Source organism: Chanodichthys erythropterus, chromosome 22 (assembly GCF_024489055.1).
Source record: "Chanodichthys erythropterus isolate Z2021 chromosome 22, ASM2448905v1, whole genome shotgun sequence".
NCBI lineage: Eukaryota > Metazoa > Chordata > Actinopteri > Cypriniformes > Xenocyprididae > Chanodichthys > Chanodichthys erythropterus.
The window spans coordinates 16,973,029-16,994,509 of NC_090242.1; the positions used below are offsets into that span (position 1 = coordinate 16,973,029).

At 36.3% G+C, this 21,481-nt stretch overlaps 1 protein-coding gene across 1 annotated transcript in view; it reads right to left on the bottom strand.

Moving 5' to 3' along the window:
- cacna1bb (calcium channel, voltage-dependent, N type, alpha 1B subunit, b) overlaps positions 1-21,481 on the bottom strand; it is a 194,733-nt gene that overhangs the window by 168,202 nt on the left and 5,050 nt on the right. The window contains exon 3 of the mRNA XM_067376885.1: positions 15,970-16,109. Coding sequence (XP_067232986.1) covers positions 15,970-16,109 — 140 coding nt within the window. The remainder of the gene's footprint in view (positions 1-15,969; positions 16,110-21,481) is intronic.

The following is a 21,481-nucleotide window of genomic DNA, read 5'->3' on the forward strand; positions in this document are numbered from 1 at the left end:
AGACATCAGAATTGAACATGACTCTTTGAAGTCAGCACTTTGTGTTCCTGGATAAGCAGCCTCAGCACTGATCGGAGTCCTGAATATTCTGAGTGGGATAAAGAACCAACCACAGACGATGGCATCAACCCAACCTGCTCTGCCTCAATAAAGGGGAAGAGATGACGTCAACATGGACAGATGTGAGACAGACAGAGATAACATGGTAACATCCTCTCTACCAGGCCCTGGAGCTGTAAAACAAGCTAATTAAAGAAGCTGAACAATAAACGTTAAGGCAAAGGTAGCTAATAGTACTAGCACACAGCTCGCGCCTTGGGTGCTGTCAGGACGATTAATGGCATTTTTAAATGACTTCCACAAAGACATCACAGTAGTGTTAAAGGTCAGATCAGGTCAACCGCGGCTTTGTTTGTTACTTACTGGCTGAATGTTCAACAGCCTGTGACCACAGAAAGGGGGAGGTGGGCTTGTAACCATGGTAACAAGCTAAGGCAAAGTATCCTCTGTAAATACTGGAGTACCAGGTTTTTGAACTGAACTGGAAATGAACCTGTCTGACCCGAGGCTTCGTTTGGATTGGCTCAAATGAACTTGTGTTGACCAATGAGGATTTTGCCAGTGGCGTAACATTCCATCAAGCATAACGTTCCACCCATTCAGAACATCAAAGTGCTAGTATACATACCAACAGAAAGCAAATATAGGCTTTTCTTTCTCAAGATATTGCATTGATCCTTTTTTTTTCTTTACATTCATATTTCTTTCTTTTCTTTTCCTACAGTTTAATTAATGAAGACATGGTTTGTCTAAATAAAAGAGACAGAAATTGGATATACAGGGAGTGCAGAATTATTAGGCAAGTTAATTTTCTGGTCATATTTTTTTTCCAAGCACATTTTACCAATTCCAATCCACATCAATCTTAATAACTACTATTAATATTGTTTTTAATCATTTATAAGTGATATATAATTGTTCATGAAGGCTGGAAATGAAGAATGCCCTATATTCAGGTGTGCAGAATTATTAGGCAGGTTTTCTTTTACAGATAAAATGAGCCAAAAAAGAGATTTAACTCAGACTGAAAAGTAAAAAATTATTAAATACTCATGAGAAGGACGCAATACTAATGTAATACTAGAAATTGCAAAGTTAAAGCATGACCATTGGACAGTGAAATGCTCATTGGGTCAGCGGGGTCATACAAAAACAGCTGGAGAAGAAAAGACACGTTAACTGCAAAATAATTAAGAATTAAGGTGAAGAATTAAGTGTGAAACCATCAGGAACCCTTTAGTCTCCAGCACCACCATTTCCCAGTACTGAAACCTACCTGGAGTCTTCAGAAGTGTGAGGTGTCAGGATCTCAGAGACTTAGGTTAGGTGAAGAATCCTAAAAAGCGACCTGCTCTTAATAAGAATCACAAGCTGAAGTGTTATAAAGTACATGAAGACTGGGTTTTTATAGGCCTTATAGACAGACAGCTTGAGAGTGACTCCTGAATGACCAGCACCACATCCTCTTGTACCACTGTTTGAAGAATTTATCTTCCAGAATCTGGCAGTAAGGTGTGGGAGTTCACTTTTAGTCCATCTCTTATCCTGAAATGTCCATCTTGCAGAGATGGACTAAATGATCTTCCAAAACCTACTGCCAGATTCTGGAAGATAAATTCTTCAAACAGTGGTACAAGAGGATGTGGTGCTGGTCCTTCAGGAGTCACTCTCAAGCTGTCTGTCTATAAGGCCTATAAAAACCCAGTCTTCATGTATTTTATAACACTTCAGCTTGTGATTCTTATTAAGAGCGGGTAATTTTTTAGGATTCTTCACCTAACCTAAGTCTCTGAGATCCTGACACCTCACACTTCTGAAGACTCCAGGTAGGTTTCAGTATTGGGAAATGGTGGCGCTGGAGACTAAAGGGTTCCTGATGGTTTCACACTTAATTCTTCACCTTAATTCTTAATTATTTTGCAGTTAACGTGTCTTTTCTTCTCCAGCTGTTTTTGTATGACCCCGCTGACCCAATGAGCATTTCACTGTCCAATGGTCATGCTTTAACTTTGCAATTTCTAGTATTACATTAGTATTGCGTCCTTCTCATGAGTATTTAATAATTTTTTACTTTTCAGTCTGAGTTAAATCTCTTTTTTGGCTCATTTTATCTGTAAAAGAAAACCTGCCTAATAATTCTGCACACTTGAATATAGGGCATTCTTCATTTCCAGCCTTCATGAACAATTATATATCACTTATAAATGATTAAAAACAATATTAATAGTAGTTATTAAGATTGATGTGGATTGGAATTGGTAAAATGTGCTTGGAAAAAAAATATGATCAGAAAATCAACTTGCCTAATAATTCTGTACTCCCTGTAGTTGGGTATCTATCACGTATTTGCTTCAGTTTTAATCTGATTACATTATTGTGATATCATGATATACAGTGGCTTGTGAAAGTATTCAAACCCAGTTAGACCTGTTATTGAGAGGTACATGCTGTTCCAAATCATTCCCATTTAATTGAATTTAACTTCAATCAAAGTGTAGTAACATCTACGAGCAAAATTTGGAATGCTCCTGAAAAGCTAAATTTCAAGTGTCCCAGAAAAGCGTATGAATACTTATGCATTGTACTTATTTCTGTTTTTCCTTTTTAATAAATTTGCAAAGTTATCAAAAATCTGTTGTTTGCTTTGTCATTATGGTGTATGGGGTGTAGATTGATGTGGGAAAAATGTAATTCAAAGTAGTTAAACATAAGACAGCAACATAACAAAATGTGAAAAAAATGAAGGGCTTTGAATACTTTGACAAGCCACTGTATATGTTATATCATAAAGTAATTTGCAATAGAATCCCTAATTTGGGGTCTTTTGCCACCATTATTGACAATTAAATTAGAGACAAGATAGGAAATTATTGGGGAATGAAATCAGAACATATCACGGGATAGATTTGAACACAATTCTACTCGTATGGAACTGTTACACTAACCTCTAGGCCTCATTTAAAGGGGACATTTAAATCATTTAAATTTACTTTTACATGGTGTTTGAACATAAATGTGTGTTGGCAGTGTGTCTATACAACCACCCTATAATGATAAAAATCTACCCAGTGCTTTTTTTTTCCCCCACAAATCATAAGCACTTTGTCAGATCAAGCCGTTCAGAGATTCTTGGCAAAGTGGCGTAAATTTGCACAGGCCCCTCCCACCACTTTGACCCGCCCTGAGTGAGCTGTAAACAGTCCGCTATTGTTTCGACGCTGCGCAGGTGTAGACAAGAATGTCTCCAAAGCAACTGAGGCATTTTGTTATTGGATATAAGAGTCGTCCTTTACTCTCGACATCTGAGCAGCTAAAGACACGGTGGATTAATTTTGTTTTTGAAGGGGATGCACCCCCGGATCTGCCTATATGCGTTTATGTCTGCGCTAAAAAGTTTATGTTTTGCTAAAAAGTTCCTGAAGGACGGCTCAGTACCTCCAGAAGATGTAAGTAACGTTATAGATTTTTTTAATGAATCTTTGAAAATCACCTTTCCTAATAATGTGCTAGTTAGCAAGTTCCATGATGAATGAGGCTAAAGTTAAAGGCCAGTTCACAACGCACATATAAATGCCAACAAACACGTCTGTTGGAGTTTGTTGGATCAGGACGCAGCCTCCAAAATGAGATGCAGCTAGTGTGATACCCCTGTCGGCGTCTGTTGCCGTTGGTCGGAGTTTGTTTTCACCTGACTGAACGTGTTTAATCAGCGTTTGTTGGGTCAGGGAATGTCTGAGCAGTGTGGTATGATTTTCCAACAAACGACAACAAACTCTGACATAATATGACCTGGCCACGAACTGTTGGCATGACGATGAGCATGTCCCTTGCAAAGATTGCTGTTTGATTGCGCCGGCGCCTCACGTACACACAGCAAAGCACTGCAAACGTGACATTGCAGCTTGTTCATTATCAAAATAATACAGTCGAACAAATATATATGTCGTCATTTGTATTTAGAACCTTCTCACTGTAATTCATAACTGCACGTTTATAATGAACAATGCATTTAAGTGATTGTCTTATTACAAACTGTGTACACTGTATGTAAAGATAACATGGTAAACATCTAAAGGTGTTAGTTAATGACTAACAAGTAATTTTTAACTGCATAAATAAGAATGGTGAGTTCAGTGCAATACTTGCCAAATAGTGTTTACAGCCCGCCCATGGAAGATAGAGGTGCTGTGAACCATAGCTCATTATTATTTAAAGGGACATGGAGCGAAACGGCTCGCTGTTTTTGACAAGGTAAAAATTGTGTTTTTTAGACAACCATTCAGACATTTCATCAATGTTATAGACTTTTCATGAAGACCCTAAAGAATCATACTAACTTGTGGAAAATTGGCATCCGATGTCACCTTTAAGGGCCTCATTTAAGATAGTAAGAACACTTTGAATCAGTCATTAAGGGGACATATACTTCTGAGGGGGCCAAACCTCAAAATAAATAATATTTGTACATTTCTTCAAAAAAATAAAATAAAATAAAATAAAATAAAATAAAATAAAATAAAATAAAATAAAATAAAATAAAATAAAATAAAATAAAATAAAATAAAATTAGTCTTATGGTAGATTGAGCAAAATCACAACAAGGAATCGGATCTAAATCACTACTACAAATGCTCTGCTGTTTATCGTCATCAGAAGACTACTCTATCTTCATCTCCTTCCTTTCCCTGCCCTGCTTGCTTTGTTCCTGCTGGACATTGTACTATTGATCTGAACCTCAGAGAGGGGAGGGAAGGAGATTTATTCTCCTATTAGAGGCTTTTGCTGTGTGATGGCTACAGATTAAAGGTCTGCTGCTGCCCAGAGCAACACCGTTACACCGGCCTATTCATTAAACAACTGAATATTGAGTTAAGTCAAGGTTAGGCCAGCTCAGGCTGACACTTACTGAGAAACGGAGTGGAGAGGAAAGAAAAGGCATAGGCAAACACCACAACCTTTTACTTCTGATGTGGAGACCACTTGACACACCCATGCACTCATATACATGCACTCTAAAATCTATAGTCTGCTGTATTATATGATCAGTGTGTCTGTCAAAGTCACAGTGAGCTCTGAAACACTGTGCTTACTTCCAGACCCAATGAAGCAACGGTGTAATTCAACATGCTCCATGTCTCAACTCAGATCTCCATTGATAGGTAGGTGACTATCTTAACTTGTCTGGCTATCACCAGACCAAGCTCAATTTAAAATTGAACATTGGTCTGGGGAGGCTGTATGTATTTTCTACTGCACAAGAGGCGTGATCAATGAGCATTATTCACGCAATTGGATAGTCCTTCAACCAATCAGATCAACAATCCGGGTGATGTACTTTGCAGAGCAACGCGAAAACTCCAGACAGGTTTAGTTTGTATTGGTTTGTAGCATTGATCAGCGGTTTGCAGAAGCAGCAATGGCATCGAGCGATTTTTGCAGGTCGTGCAAAAAAATTATACCCACTCGAGCGATTTGTTTGCTAAACTAAAGAAGTCATTCAGCATCATCGAGAGGTTAAAAGGAATTGGATTGACGGTCGTGCTTGCCGTCATCATGTTATACCCGCCAATAGAGAGCAAGGTGAATAAGCCAGTCTGTGATTGGTTCCCGCAAAAGTGTAACAGAAGCCGTAGAAATGAATGTACGGGTTTCCAGACTGAATTGCCGGGTGAAATCAAATTGCCGGCAGATCATGCTGGGTTTACCCAGTCTATAGCTTAACCAGATTCAAAACTCGCTTAACAAAATTTGGAGGGTTTTTTTTTTTTTTTTTGCCTGTTATTCCATGTCTATTAACTTTCAATAAATTCTTACTGTACAATTTATACTTAAAATAAATAGCTTTATAATTTTAAATGAGACTTGAACCCACATCCTTTGGGTTACAGGTCAGATTCTTTAACCATTAGGGCATACTGTGACTTAAACCAACTGCCCCATAAAGATAAAATTACAAAAGTTTGAATTTCTCAGAGAACCATACTTTTATTAAGTAACCAAGTACATTAACAATCGCATTTCCGTTGTAGCATCAACCCTGAGATCGGCCTTTCAGTGTCTCTTTCTGTCCTTTTTTCTAGTTTCTCTCATTTATCTTGCTTGGCTACAATGGATGTCTACAACTTGAAGTCTGCATTCTGTCTCTTTCTACAAACTGGCTCATTGTCTCTTGTTTTAAAACTCTCCTTTACAATGGCACCCTCTCCATCACAACTCATGGCTCTGTATTTTGCCCATTTAAAAAAATCATGCTTTCGATGACTGCGATTCCACTAGGAGCTAAACAGTCATTTAGTATGAATCTAAAAAGACAGACACTCCACTGAGATTCCATCCTCAGCAGACATCTTTAAATTAACGAGCACATACAGTATATGCAGCCAGAACTACCTTCACTGCACATAGAAAGATAATGAGATGAAGACAGTCTGATAGAAGAAAGATGAAAGAAACCAGGCAAATAAAAAGTAAGATGGGATTGGTGGGAGGGCATGAGCGTATCATGGGACGTTGCCTTAAGCCCAGTTCACACTGACAGTGACTGCAACAAAGTGACCGGAAATCATTAATTTTCAGTGAAAGTTAGGACGTTCTAAAAGTCCAGTGACTCAACAAAGTTTAGAAAAGTTTAACTTATTGAATATGAAAAGCAATGCGATTCGGTGTAAGTTCATGTTACTGAGAACAACTGCACTGTTCTGTCAATGCTTTGTCTCTGAACACATACAGTGATATAATAATGGCTGCATAAGATATTCATCATATACACAATCTTAAAAATAAAGGTTCTTTACTGGCATCTATGGTTCCATGAAGTCAATGTTTTTTTGGTTAACACAAGCTCAAGTTATTTTCACATTTTATCTATTAAGGCCAATTCACACCGCACCGACAAAAACCAACAAACGCCAACGAACAAGTTGGCTGTTGGATTTAGAATTCTATGAGAAAAAACTGTCATGTTCACACCGCCCCAACAAACACCAACAAACGAGTGACGTCTGACTGGGAAAATTCCACAACTTACATACGTGTAACCATGTTAACAATATTTTCAGGCAAGTTTATTATAATATAGTATCATATATATTTTCATTGTATTAAAGTATTGAGGCAAAACAAAAATACTAACCTGAAATCCGAAGCGCTGTAGCCATCAATCTGATCGCAACCTATTGGTTGGTAGGCCTATACAGCGTTTTTTAAACTTTTTTTTTAGCGCGACCCTTTTTGTTAACGAGACCCATAAGCATGTAGCTAAACAAGCAAAAATTAATTATTAAAAACGAAACTGAAGGTAAACCTGCGTTGCTCTCATAGTGGTTAACATTAACGTTACCTCTCTCTTTCGGTGAAGTGGAGCAGCTGGTCTTGCTGAAAGGCACGGATTGTATATTTTTATTTTTTTTAACTGTATTTTATTTTTTATAACGAACAAGCTGCGATGTCACGTTTCCAGTACTTCATTATGAATTTGTTTATTTGTGAAGATTATCATAATGAACAAAACATGAACAAATCAGAATGTAAGAATCATTAACTTTTGTTGGTCAAAGAGCTTATTTTCTGCATTAATCCAAAAGTCAATATGAACAAATCCTATTGGGTTTTTTGTCAAGGGAAAAAGAGTGATGCTAACTTCCTGTTGGCCTACAAAAAATTGCCATCACTCTATTAAAATGTTTCTGAAAAGTTCTTTGGAAAACCCAAAATCTTCTATGGTATCACTATGAAAACACACTTTTAGAACTTTTATTTTTAAAAGTGTATATCTGTGTGATCATTTTTATAAGCTATGGCCAGTAATGTAGTCTACCAATAGCTTTAGGGCATCCTGTGGCACTAAAGCCTACCAACAACCAACAATAAAGTGGTCTCCAGTAGGGCTGTTTTCAGTTGATGAATAAACAGAACATGTAGCATGCCTCCCATCCAATAAGTCGCAATAATTTTTGTGCTTTGTTAATTTTAATATGAAGCAAAGTCTCAGATTTATGAAATGAGATTTATGAGATTCAAACAATAAATACCGTTTTGGTGCTGTTTAATGTGACGTGACAGATCACTGTAGTGTAGCGCCACAATTAAAGAGAAGCAGCAGCACGGAGCGCATGCAAATATCCTCTCCTCTGCTTTAATACTAGTTACAGTGCAAAATAAACACGAATAATCATCTGAAGGTATGTTAAAAGATACAGTACAACTTTCCGAAGTCTGTATCATGTCTCGTGTAATCGCTCAATCAGTGTTTCAACCACGGAAAGACATCAATAAAATAGCTTGTAAACAATGTCAGGTAATATCACATTTACCTCAGAACAAACATATTCAGTGACCATAAACTCATTAGTAAGCTAGAAAAATTTACTCTAGAGAGCAGCATTGTGATAAATATATGCACCATCACATATTCATTATCATTTTTAATGTTTTTAATTTATTTTTTAATTTTAATGCAATAAATTAATTTAATGCATGTTTGAATAAATCAGTTATGACAGCCACGATTTAAATGTTTATATTTGAAAAAAAACAAAAAAAAACGAATTGGAGTAGAAATATGATTATGTAATTTTAACTTTATTTATTATAAAAAAACAGAGTATAATTTAAGTGTTTGTATATAAATAAGTTGATTTTAATCTTCAATATTATAGTATTGTAGTACCAACTGACTCCCATGTGTAGTTTACAGCATTAGTTAAGAGATTATTTTCCTCTATCTATATCTGATATATTACATCCATTAATACATTAATACATACATATATTAAATCAAATCGAATCGCAAGCATGTGAATAGAAATCGAATCGAATCATGAAAATTGTGTCAATACCCAGCCCTAGTTTCCAGAGATTCAAATCACTGTCGATGTGAATGCAGTTTTACAGCCAATGGTGTTTGAGCCATTATGATGCATCCACATAAAACAGGGATGAAATACGTAGTGTCCCACAACCAGATCAGAGGAGTGGTGGACAGCTGACGTGGACGATCTCAGAGAAAAACATAAAAGAACAGAGCATGCCATTGTTTCAAGGCCTATCTGGGTTGCCAGCATAGGCCAGAGTACTTTTGTCGAGGTAACAGTGGGCAACAGTAATAATAGTGCACTGTCCAAAATGAACATATTGTCAAAAAACAATCTTAGTTTTCTAGCCTGCATAAAATAATGACTAAGACCAAACAAAAGCCTTTGCCAACTGTCTATATCGACTGTCAAAAAATCGTAATTAGATTTTTTCACCAAATCATGCAGAACAAGTAAGTGGTAATTCTAATTTGGCTGGTGCCTAGTTACCTTCTAACAGCAAATCATTTATGAGTACTGGGTGAACAACTAATTAATATTCATGAGCCAGGGTGATAAAGTTTATAAAGCATCCCACTAAGTTTCAGATTTCCAGCTAAAATCCTGATCCCAAAACCCATCTATACTCATTCTATATGGTATCCTTCTTCTTCATCTTTTTCTTGCTTCGCTTAAAATTATCACAGTCTATCATACTACTCTAACTCTGTCTGCTTTTTATCCCTGCCCATCTTTGATTTATCTGTCAAATCCATTTTCAGAATTGCTATTATCTGCTCCATAAATCCACAGTCACTGAAAGTATAACTGGAAGCTTGACAAACCTAAACTGTGGACTGAAACAGACCACAATATAAAGAGCAGATATTGGGAATACAGACACCTAGATATAAACAATGCAATTGCACTACAGTTACAGGTCAGCCAGCAAACCCTTGGTCTTGCCTTCTTAAAGGGACAGTTCACGTAAAACCCACAGAACTTGTGACTTGCTTGATTAAGGCTGCATTTACATGGTTCATGTGACCCAATTTCCTCCCATGTGGCACAGATCGGATATAGCCCATGAGCGTATAAGCAAGACAAAAGCAAATGGATTTCAATATTCTCAGATCGGTTTCAGGCCTCATTCATATGTGCAAATAAATCTGATTGCGTCTGCCCTGTACGTGGACAGATCGGATATTGCCCTCTCAACGAGAGTCATACGTCATTGAAAAAGCACCTGTGGCGAATGACGTCAACTCAGGTGGAGACCAACCACGATCACATGACTCTTTTCAGTGGTGCAATGGAGGACAAAGTTTCAACCCAATGGAACCATGCTGAAGTTATTTGAGACTTTGGGGTGAAGAGATAGTGACCTTTAAAGATGGTGTGTAAACAAAAGCTTGTATTATCATTTCTTCTACATCTTGCACCATTTTTACTTATTTTGCGGCCTAAGCTTACCTGGTCAGTACGTCTGCCTTGGGTTGTTTCGCCAAGTGTATAGTGTAAATGCAGATATTGGATAGGGGTCACTTTTTAAAAGATGTAAGCTGGTCATCAAAAAAATAAAAAATAAAATGGAGATAGTCAACAAATCAGAATTGGGCTTCAAGACCAGTGGCCGGATTCACAAAAATCTTCTTAAGAAAGAAGTTGAGAAAATTCTTATGATAAATTCTAAGAAGATCATAAGAATGTTCCTAAGTGCAATTCTTAAAAAATTCTCAAGAAGTTCTCAAATATTTTCTTAAGGACATCTATAATTTTTCTTGAGAAGAAAATTAAAGGCTTTGGTGTTATATGATTAAAAGGTGGTTATTGCTGAAGACTCACTGAATGAAAAACGATTGATCAATCGGTATCACTTCAGTGTACTCGTCCACATATGGTACTAGTAGTACTATGTACTAGGCAGGGGCGTTTCCTCCGAGGAGGCAAGGAAGACAGTGCCTCCTCAAAAAAACTGGATGAGAAAATAATCGATATTACAAAAACAATGCAAATGTTACACAATTTAATATCAAAAAGTGTAAAAGTCACTCGTTTTTCTAAAGAAATACTGTCCAACAGCGACAACCGCAGGTGAAGTTACAGCGGGAGTCCACATCTCTTGTGCCTCCCTTCAGCTCATAGAAGCAAAGCAGAGCCCCCAAAGCATGCTGTGGGTTTTGTGGGGGGTAATAGAGAATGAATGGGGGAAAGTCACGTGAGAGGAGGCAGTGCCTCCATAGCACTATGATTGGATATGATTGTTACGATTGGACATGATTGGTTCATGCGATAAATCCCGCCTCTTGTTTTCGTGCGCGTTCTCGAAGAATCGGCCTAAATGAAGACAGTGATGGCGTTAATGGGAAGTCTAATCAAAAAGTAAGTAAACAACTGTCACTTAGATATCACTGCTTTATTTCATGTCAAGATCAAACTCGAAATGGCCTGAAAACGATGATGGTGACAGCGGGGGTTATTAGTGAGCAATCAGCGTGGTGAAATGAAAGGTACATCTTTGTGTCTTGTGAGTGAGTGACCAGTGTATACTTGCTTGATGACTGTTGAATATGTATTGACTATTAAAAAGAAAAGCTGAATATTGGTTTCTAAATAATATATAATGTTTAGATTGTTACTGCCTTTAGTTATTATAAAACTGCATAAAAACACTAACTTGATGAAATTTAAACTTTGGTTTTAATAGTGTAAAAATACAAAATAGAATTGTATTTGGTCCCTCTTTTTATGTAATGTTAACTTGAAAATTGTGTAACAGGGACATACATGAGAATGTTGCCTCCTCATTTTAAAACACCACCGCACACCACTGGTATTAGGCTATATTTAGCTAGCTAGTATTATGTTGTAATGCTTAAAGGGTTAGTTCACCCAAAAATGAAAATTATGTCATTAATGACTCGCCCTCATGTCATTCCAAACCCGTAAGACCGCCGTTCATCTTCGGAACACAGTTTAAGATATTTCAGTCCGAGAGCTTTCTGTCCCTCCATTGAAAATGTATGTACGGTAGACTGTCCATGTCCAGAAAGGTAATAAAAACATCATCAAAGTAGTCCATGTGACATCATAGGGTTAGTTAGAATTTGTTGAAGCATCGAAAATACATTTTGGTCCAAAAATAACAGAAACTACGACTTTATTCAGCATTGTTTTCTCTTCTGGAATCCTTTCCATTGAATTGATTCTATTGAATCCTTTCATCTGTCAGCATTAATGACATAATTTTCATTTTTGGGTGAACTAACCCTTTAATATTTGAAACAACCCAATATATTCATTAAACATCATTCATTTGGTTAATTAAGACAGGTTGGAGGTTATCCAAACTTTAAGTTATTTATGATTCTATTCTACGACTTTTGCCTAAATAAACTTCTAATTACTACTTATTAATAGTTAGTAAGGCAGTTTTTAAGTTTAGGTATTGGGTAAGGTTAAGAGATTAAACAGAATTAAAACAGAATAACAGAATAAAGCATTAATACATGCTCTTTAAGTACTAATAAACAGCCAATATCCTAGTAATATGCATGCTAATAAGCAACTAGTCAATAGTGCGAATTGGACCCTAATCTGTGTTACCTTATCTTTTTTCTTAAATTAGAAAATGGTAGTTAAGAAAAATTTTATTCTTCAGAATGTTTTGTGAATCCAGCCCCTATAGTGTAAATGCGGCCTTTATGAACCAATACTCGAGAATTGACTTGGACTTGAACTGCATGACAACACACAGGGCAACACGAAGATAGCAGTCCTGCATCAGTGATCCAGACAGCAGGAGAGAGATTGCAGCTCAGCAGTGTGTTGGCTCATATAGCACAATTTTACAAAGGTACGCAAGTTAAGAACCTCCCTCTGGCTTCCTGAAGTGCCCAGTTATACTGAACCATGAATATTTACACCACTTAAAAACTGAAAGATAAGTGAGCAACTTTTTCTTGCGGTCTTTCATTGCAAAAAAAAAAACCCTATATTTTATTCACTAACCAATCACAGCCCAGTTTATGCAGACATTCAATGTGCTGAAATAGCACAAATATGGCAAGTAATTTAGGATCATTATAGCTTGCACCTTTTTCACAAAACTCAGCACTCTGTGCCTGGTTAAAATTGAGCTTCAACAGAAACCACCCACACCTGCTAGCATGGGCGACATTTGACTCTCGCTTTAGGGGGGGTAAGAATTTATTTTATTTTTTTTTTGCAGGTAAACATCTTTTTGTACCTGCATCAGCAAATTATTTGCAGAAGTTTTAAGCAAACAAGTTTAAGTTTGCTTGTTCTTTTTTTACTTATTTATTTAATAATTCACTTAATTTTATTATAATTTTATTAAATGACGTGGACAATATCTGGAATCAGTGTCCATCATTTTGAGAGCAACTGGTGAAGAAAAATGTCACGTCGCAATATTGAAAATATTACGATTTTAAACCATGAAGCCGAGCCAGTTGATATCACACAAACAATGAGCAAACTTTGCGTGAGAGTTATGCGGATGAAGTCTCACTAGAGAACAGTAGCGGCTCCTTGACATAAATATAGGTAGGCAGATTCTGGGTGTTAACGCTAGTTTATTATAAACATTTTGCAAGCTTTATATACTAATTGCTGAACACATCAGACACACTTTTGGCAGAATTCGAATGTCCTTGCGTTATTCAGCCTGAGGGTGGCGCTCTAATGATGATTGACAGACTTTAGTACACACAACACACACAGAATCTTAGAATTGTAGTATTTATTGCTTCCGAATTTTGTTTTAGAATAGTTATGTAGGAATTCGAGCCATGAGCACATTTAAATTAAAGGGTTTATACCCTCATTAATTTTATACGCTACTCCACATAGGAAGAACAGACATGCCAAACAGTTACTGACCAGATGCAGACACATATCTGAAGCGGACTGATATCGTCTTGGTCAGGAGCGAGGTGTACGTGAGGTGTGTTTAACGTGGAAATAAGCGGGGCAGCCAGAAATCTGCCACTATGGCTCTCTATGAGAGGGTGCTGCAATTCCATTTTACACCACAGATTTACATAGGAAAGTTGTGTGGCGCTGTAGAGCTGGGAAGGGGCTTCCCCGCTTAGTATTATGAATACATGCCTGTCGAATCCATGCGCTACATTTTAATATATCCTGCTCACTTTACGACTTAAAACAGTCTAGAAAATCTGAAAAATATTTGTTGCAGAATGCTGAAAACAATTATAATTTATTATTAATTCAGTGTACATAGGGGTAGGCCTATATTTTAGGATGAATATTTTGGTAAGGCTCTGCCCCACCTGCCCATACAGAGCCGCGGCTGGTACAGAAACTGAAAGTAAAAACCATAGACTGTGGTAAAAACTGAGCTTTTGGCATCTGTTGGCGCATATCATCTTAGAGACTATTAATTTATTTTCTTAATATTTCTCTTTTGGTACATAGTGAGGAAAAAAAAAATAATCCAACTAATCTTTTATCCTCACTCACAGCGCATCGGTTATGCGGTGATGCGCTATGGTATTGTGGGGCAAATTAATTACAATATTATTTGAATAATAAAAGTAGCATAATAATAAGAATTGAATAGCCCTGCGTGCCCCGTCCGATATATATGCCACTGTGAAGGGATAAACGGCGTTCGGGCACGGCATCAAAGCGATTAACTGTTTTATCCAAATCCACATGCATGGACCGTCCAATGTTCAGTACTGCATGTCTTCTGTCTCTGATGTTTCTCGTGTGTTTTCAGAAACGTTTACTAGACGGTGGACTAGCTTTGACTCTCTGAATAGTGGCCGCGTTTTTTGTGACCACGGTCTTTCCGCGCTCACGGGCAAAGGACTCGGAGTAGGCTATCTTTGAAAAGCTCGCGCTCAACTGTGCGCGAGACGGAGCGAGGAGCGAGGAGCGATGGAGTGGACGAGCTGACGGCTCACATCGGGAAAAATTATGGGGGGGCAACTGTCCCCCCTCTGAATTTTAACAATGTTTTTACTACTTTTCTGGACATTGAATGTGGTAATGTCATTACTTTCAATAAAGTGTAAATAAAACCTCTTAGATTTAATCAAAATATCTTAATTTGTGTTCTGAGGATGAACTAAGGTCTTACGAGTGTCGAACAACATAATGACAGAAATTTCATTTTTAGGTGAACTAAAACTTTAAGTCAGTTCTTTCTTTATAAATGTTTCAACAATGATTTTAGACATACAGACAATGACCTAAATCAAATCTCTTTTTCAAATATAGAGAGAAGCAGGTAAGTTTACCTGAACTACAAATCATTGCTAGACTGCAAAACTGCCTAAGTCAACTTTGTCATTCTGTAATAATAAATGTCAGACTTTACTTAACAGCAAATGCCCTATTCAGAGAGGACAAACCAAATTACAAGTTTTTCAGCTAACTCAGGGGGTCCTCTGAGAAATCTAATGCTGTCTGGGTAGGAATGTCTGTGATTGCAGCATACTTTTCACAACGTCTCCCCTCATTTATTTTGACCTTTGTCAAATACCTTAACTAAAGCCAAATCTTCTTATCGTGCTTCCTGGTGCACATTCATTATGGATTGAGACCTTTTTGCTAACACTCTAGGTAAAATAACAGTTCAATTACTGCTGGCATCTAATTTGATGTCGAATGAATGAATTCATTCCCTTAATTATATACATAAATGTTGTAATTATATCACATATATAATTTACTTTACTTTGTTTACTTTAATGGAATTCAGGATGACCTTCATTAACACCCAATTCCAGACAGAGACCCCTATTTTACCCTAAAACCAACAGACATCGCAATCCGCATATGAAATCCCAGACGTCCTCTGTCAATAATTGTAACTCGAATGCCATTGGGAAAAGGAATGCTGTCTAAACAGTAGAATATATGAAAAACTCAACTTTCTTAGGAGTACAGGATCGGCCAGAGGGCAATGTTTACATAAACACAGAAGGGAACCAGGCTAGAACACTTTGTAACAGGCACTTTTGCAAAGAAATAAAGCCGATCCCTTACTTTCCTGAAGACATACAGCACACACACATCCATTTGAAACTGTTTCTGCCTCCCCAGCTGTGGGTTGTGGACTCACCCTGTCAGAACGACCACAAAGTCCATTACGTTCCAGCCGTTGCGTAGGTAAGAGCCTTTGTGAAACACAAAGCCCAGGGCGATGATCTTAATGCCGGCCTCAAAGCAGAATATTCCGATAAAGTAGGGCTCTGTGTCGTCCTGCAGGAAGAGAGAGCAAAAAGAAGGACAACTTGTTTTTTGTGTGTCTGAAAGAAGAGTGTGTCTATTGATGCATGGATAAAAGATTGAAAGCAGAATAGAGAATATAGGTTGTAGCTTTCACTATTTTGCATGACACACAGAATAGGTCAAGATGCATGGATTTGCACTGTGGTGGGGAAGGTGAAGATGTGACATGGACTTAATCCATTGTAAGTGCATTACAGGGTTGCATTATTAAGTGCATTATTGTTAACTAAAACTATTAAAAAGATTTCTGTTAACTGAAATAAAGCTGAAATAAAATACAATAAAATATAAATATTAGCAGAAAACAAAGTAAAATTAGAAATGTTGCCATGGCAATATACTGAAGTTTATTATATTTGATTATATGTTTACGTTTAACTGGAAATAAATAAAAAACAAAACTAAAGCTAAACAAAAACTAAAACGGAAATAAAAAAAAAAACATATTAAACCTAAATAGCAATTTGAAAAGAAAAAAACAAAACAAAAGAAAATATAATTACATAAAATTACTACAAATTAAACTTAAAATTAGCTTATATAAAATAAAAGCTAATTCAAAATATTAATAAAACTATATTAAAACTAAAATAAAAACTAAAATAATACTGGTGCAATACTTTAAAGACACTAAAGAACAACTATATATATATATATATATATATATATATATATATATATATATATATATATATATATAAAAACATAAAAATATTAAATTAATTTAAAACAAATATATATTTTTTTTTAAATTAAATGTATTATCATATATTTCATTGTGTGTATATATATATATATATACATATATATATATATATATTTTTTAAATTCATTTAATATATATATATATATATATATATATATATATATATATTAAAAATGAATTTAAAATAAATAAATAAATAAAAAATAAATAAATAAATAAATAAATAAATAAATATATATATATATATATATATATATATATATATATATATATATATATATATATATATATATATATATATATATATATACACACACACACACAATGAAATATCTGCTAATAATACATTTAATTTTAAAACGTTTTATATGCTATTAGTACCTGTGAAACTGGAACATTCTATCTTACTTCTTAGAGAAACTGGAAGAAATATACCAAGTATAACTTACTAAATCTTTAGAAGAACGTACTTAAAAAGAGATTCAGCCCTGGCTACTGCATGTCACATTGCTTTTGAACTCCTTCCCATTAAAGTCACCAGAGCCCTAAGGCTCTACAGGCACTTACACCAGACTAACCTCTCCAGAGCTCTGCTCTCAGAAATCCCTCCCACTTTATGAGTGCAATTATCAACCCCGCTCGCAAACAAGTCTTTCTCTTTCTCTTTTTGATGGGAACCTTATCCTAGCAATATAATTCTTTATGGTAGTCTTCAATAACAACAGCATGATGCCATTTTGTGATGATAGTTTGGTATAGCAAGGAAAATGCTGCACCGTTAAATCTTTCTACTGTCTGTAAAAATAACTGTGCCTTTGGGCAATGCATTATATAACATTCCATTAGCAAACACAAGAATAATTAAACAAACAAAAATTTTAATGTTGAATACTCCCTTAAGGTGCCCAAAGCTAAATCACACTCTATTGGTGTATATTTTCCCAATAATAGTATAATTATCATTGTGGTTCTAGACAGCACCTGTCTTGTTGTATCTATGAAATGATTTGGCAAAATTGTGCTTGCGGGAGCAGATGTGAGGCTGTGCATAACGGATGATTTATGGGAACAGAGAAATGAGTGAGCGTGGCAGCAGACAGCATATTTCAATCTATTATGTATAGATTCAAAGAGTTTATTAATAATGAATATCCTGTATGTAGTGTTTGGGTATCAGGGGGTCAGTTTAGCTCTGCAACAGGTAGGGAATTGGTTGCGTCGCAGTGTTAACCAAACAAGCTGTTGATGAATTTGACAGGTTGAGGCTGAACCCTCGCTACAGGAAACAATGAAGACTAAAATAACTTTTCAGTCAAACACTGCCTCTATCTGGGATAAAACACAAGCCCTTAAAAGGATAGTTCACGCTAAAATGAAAATTAAGTCACCCTAATGTGGTTCTAATGCAGTAGGCCTATGTCCTTTTTTTTCAGACCACAAAAGGAGAATTTTTAAAATATGTCCTCCTTGCACACATAATGGCAGTGAATTTCAAGATCAATAAATCCGTGACATGAAATACAATCCATGTACTTTTTTCTCTGACGTGAATATATATGTGTTCGTCACAACAAGAAGTTATCGCATCCACATCTGTCAACTGTCATTCTGACTGTCATCTGTCAACCCGGAGATATTTAACTTGGTGAAGAATGTACAAAGATACTTTTGGGGGATGTCTATGAGTTGTATTACATGTCGATGTTTTATTAATCTTGATCTCTCATAACTGGTTCTTTTTCGTAGTGAGTCAGAGTGAACCGCTTTTCTAATAGATGGTCATGAATGCGCAGTAGAGCACGGAAGACCAATGGACAAGGTCAGAATTTTTGTTAAATAACACATTAAATTTTGGTTTCTTTTTCACAAAACCCTATTGTATACCTCCAGAACACTTGGAATTAGAGTTGTCAAAAGTTCCGACTTCCAATTTTAAAAATGTGGCGCTTTGAGCGCTTTGAGCGCTGTTGAGCGGATTTGTAAACACCTCTGATTGGCCATTGTGTTCACGTGCTCATCAGATATGTCTGTGATTGGCTACAATGATCAACGCACAGGAGCGTTTGAAAGCACACAGAAGTGTTTGAATTTGAAAGCGTTTTCAAAGGCGGGAGCGTTTGAAAGCAGACGTCTATCAGCAGACTGGTCCACGATAGACGCCTGCTTTCAAACGCTCCCATGTGTATCTGTGTAAGCGCTCGGTGAAGAGCGCCATTGATGACTATTTACAACATTTTTGCGATGATAACTGAAGCCAATCACAGACATATCCGCACATCAACACAATGGCCAATCAGAGGTGTTTATCTGCTCAACAGCACTCAAAGCGTCACATTTTTTAAATTTCAGTACCGACTTGGTACCGAAGTAGGTACTTTTGACAACTCTACTTGGAATATATGAAATGTGTCGCATGGGACCATTCTGTGTGTCACAGCTGGTTGAAATGCAGAAAAGAAAAAAGTTCTGTAAATAAACAAACTGCTGCAAATAGATTCAGACCAAGCTGTTCGTTTATTTACAAAACTCAAATAGCTAACAGAAAATCTCAAGAAATCTCGGAATAACCACAGGAATGGAACAACCTGCTTAGTAAGACGAATACTGAACAAAGATTTACTAAAAACAAGCACAATATATGCAAGGCTGAAATTATTTCTATCAGCTGGTAAGCGTATGACTGTCGTATGTACTTGCTCAATTCAGTAGCGATGCATCATACACTACGATATGTGTTCGAAAAATTGGCTCAAAATATCACACATGGTTTGATATCCTCTGACTGGATGGAATCATAGTATGAAGGTGAGTAAATGACAGAATATTCACCCTGTGGTGAAAATCAAGTTTGTAATGTTGTTTATATGTTTATGTGGTGTTTTTAAAGGTGCCCTAGAACTTTTTTTTAAAAGATGTAATATAAGTCTAAGGTTTCCGCTGAATGTGTCTGTGAAGTTTCAGCTCAAAATACCAAATAGATTTTTTTTAATTCATTTTTTTAACTGCCTATTTTGGGGCATAATTAGAAATGAGCCAATTCAGGGTGTGTGGCCCTTTAAATCTGGTGCTCCACGCCCCAAGAGCTTGCGCTTGCCTTAAAAAACATAAAAAAAGTTCAAACAGCTAATATAACCCTCAAAATGGATCTTTACAAAGTGTTTGTCATGCAGCATGTCTAATTGTGTAAGTATAGTATTTATTTTGATGTTTACATTTGATTCTGAATGAGTTTGAGGCTATGCTCTGTGGCTAACGGCTAATGCTACACTGTTGGAGAGATTTATAAAGAATGAAGTTGTGTTTATGAATTATACAGACTGCAAGTGTTTAAAAATTAAAATAGTGATGGCTCTTGTCTCCGTGAATACAGTAAGAAACGTTGGTAACCACATTTAACAGTACATTAGCAACATGCTAATGAAACATTTAGAAAGACAATTTACAAATATCACTAAAAATATCATGTTTTCATAAATCATGTCAGTTATTATTGCTCCATTGTTCTTGCTTTCTAACCTAGTCTGTTGATTCAGCTCTGCACAGATCCAGACGTTAATACTGGCTGCCCTTGTATAATGCCTTCCATAATGTTGGGAACATGGGCTGGCATATGCAAATATTGGGGGCGTACATATGAATGATCATGACTGTTACGTAACAGTCGGTGTTATGTTGAGATTCGCCTGTTCTTCGGAGGTCTTTTAAACAAATGAGATTTATATAAGAAGGAGGAAACAATGGAGTTTGAGACTCACTGTATGTCATTTACATGTACTGAACTCTTGTTATTTGACTATGCCAAGGTAAATTAAATTTTTGAATCTAGGGCACCTTTAATATACTTTAAGACAAACCATGTGCAAATTCATTAGTCATGACCATTGCTAAGTATTTTCTCCTTAAAACTGCAGTTGTCCAAAGACAGTCTCACAAACAAGGTTTAAAACCTCCCATTTTCTTCCGTCACAAACATGTAACCAATCCCGTCATTGTGTGAGGCGGAGCTTTTCTCCACTGACTTTCTATAATGTTCAAAATGTTTCTAAAGATGGCAGCTGAAACATTTGTGTAACATTAGCAACACATTGCTAGGTGTTTGATAACACAGTCAAGCCAAAGGTTAATCATATCAATTACCGCTATGTGTCCGACGCTGTAGAGAGTGATACACAAAACACATTACCATTCTGATACAGCGACTTGTAGACAACCCAGTAAAATCTGCTCTTCCTCTTCTTCTTCTGAATCAGTTTCTGGTTCAAACATTTTTAGCTGAACTAAACCCACATTTCCACTCGCCATTGTTGTTTACTACAGTTGACCGAGTGGATGAGGTAGTCTGAGCTGTTGTGATTGAGTGAAGGCCGGGAGCAATTTTCATATTCATGAATCTACATAAGCAACGGTTATAGAGTTACAATCCAAGCTATTTTAAGATATTCAAAAAATTGATTATCAAAGATGAGTTTTAAGAGATAAATTATTGACTGCAGGGGGACTTTAACAATGCCTCTATTAGGCTTTCACAACCACATAACGACACCAAAACTATGCAAATAACAATGGTAAGTTGTATTTTCTAGCATCAGGAGGCTGTATTCGAGAGGATCCCCTTGACCCTATCGGCTCATGCTGT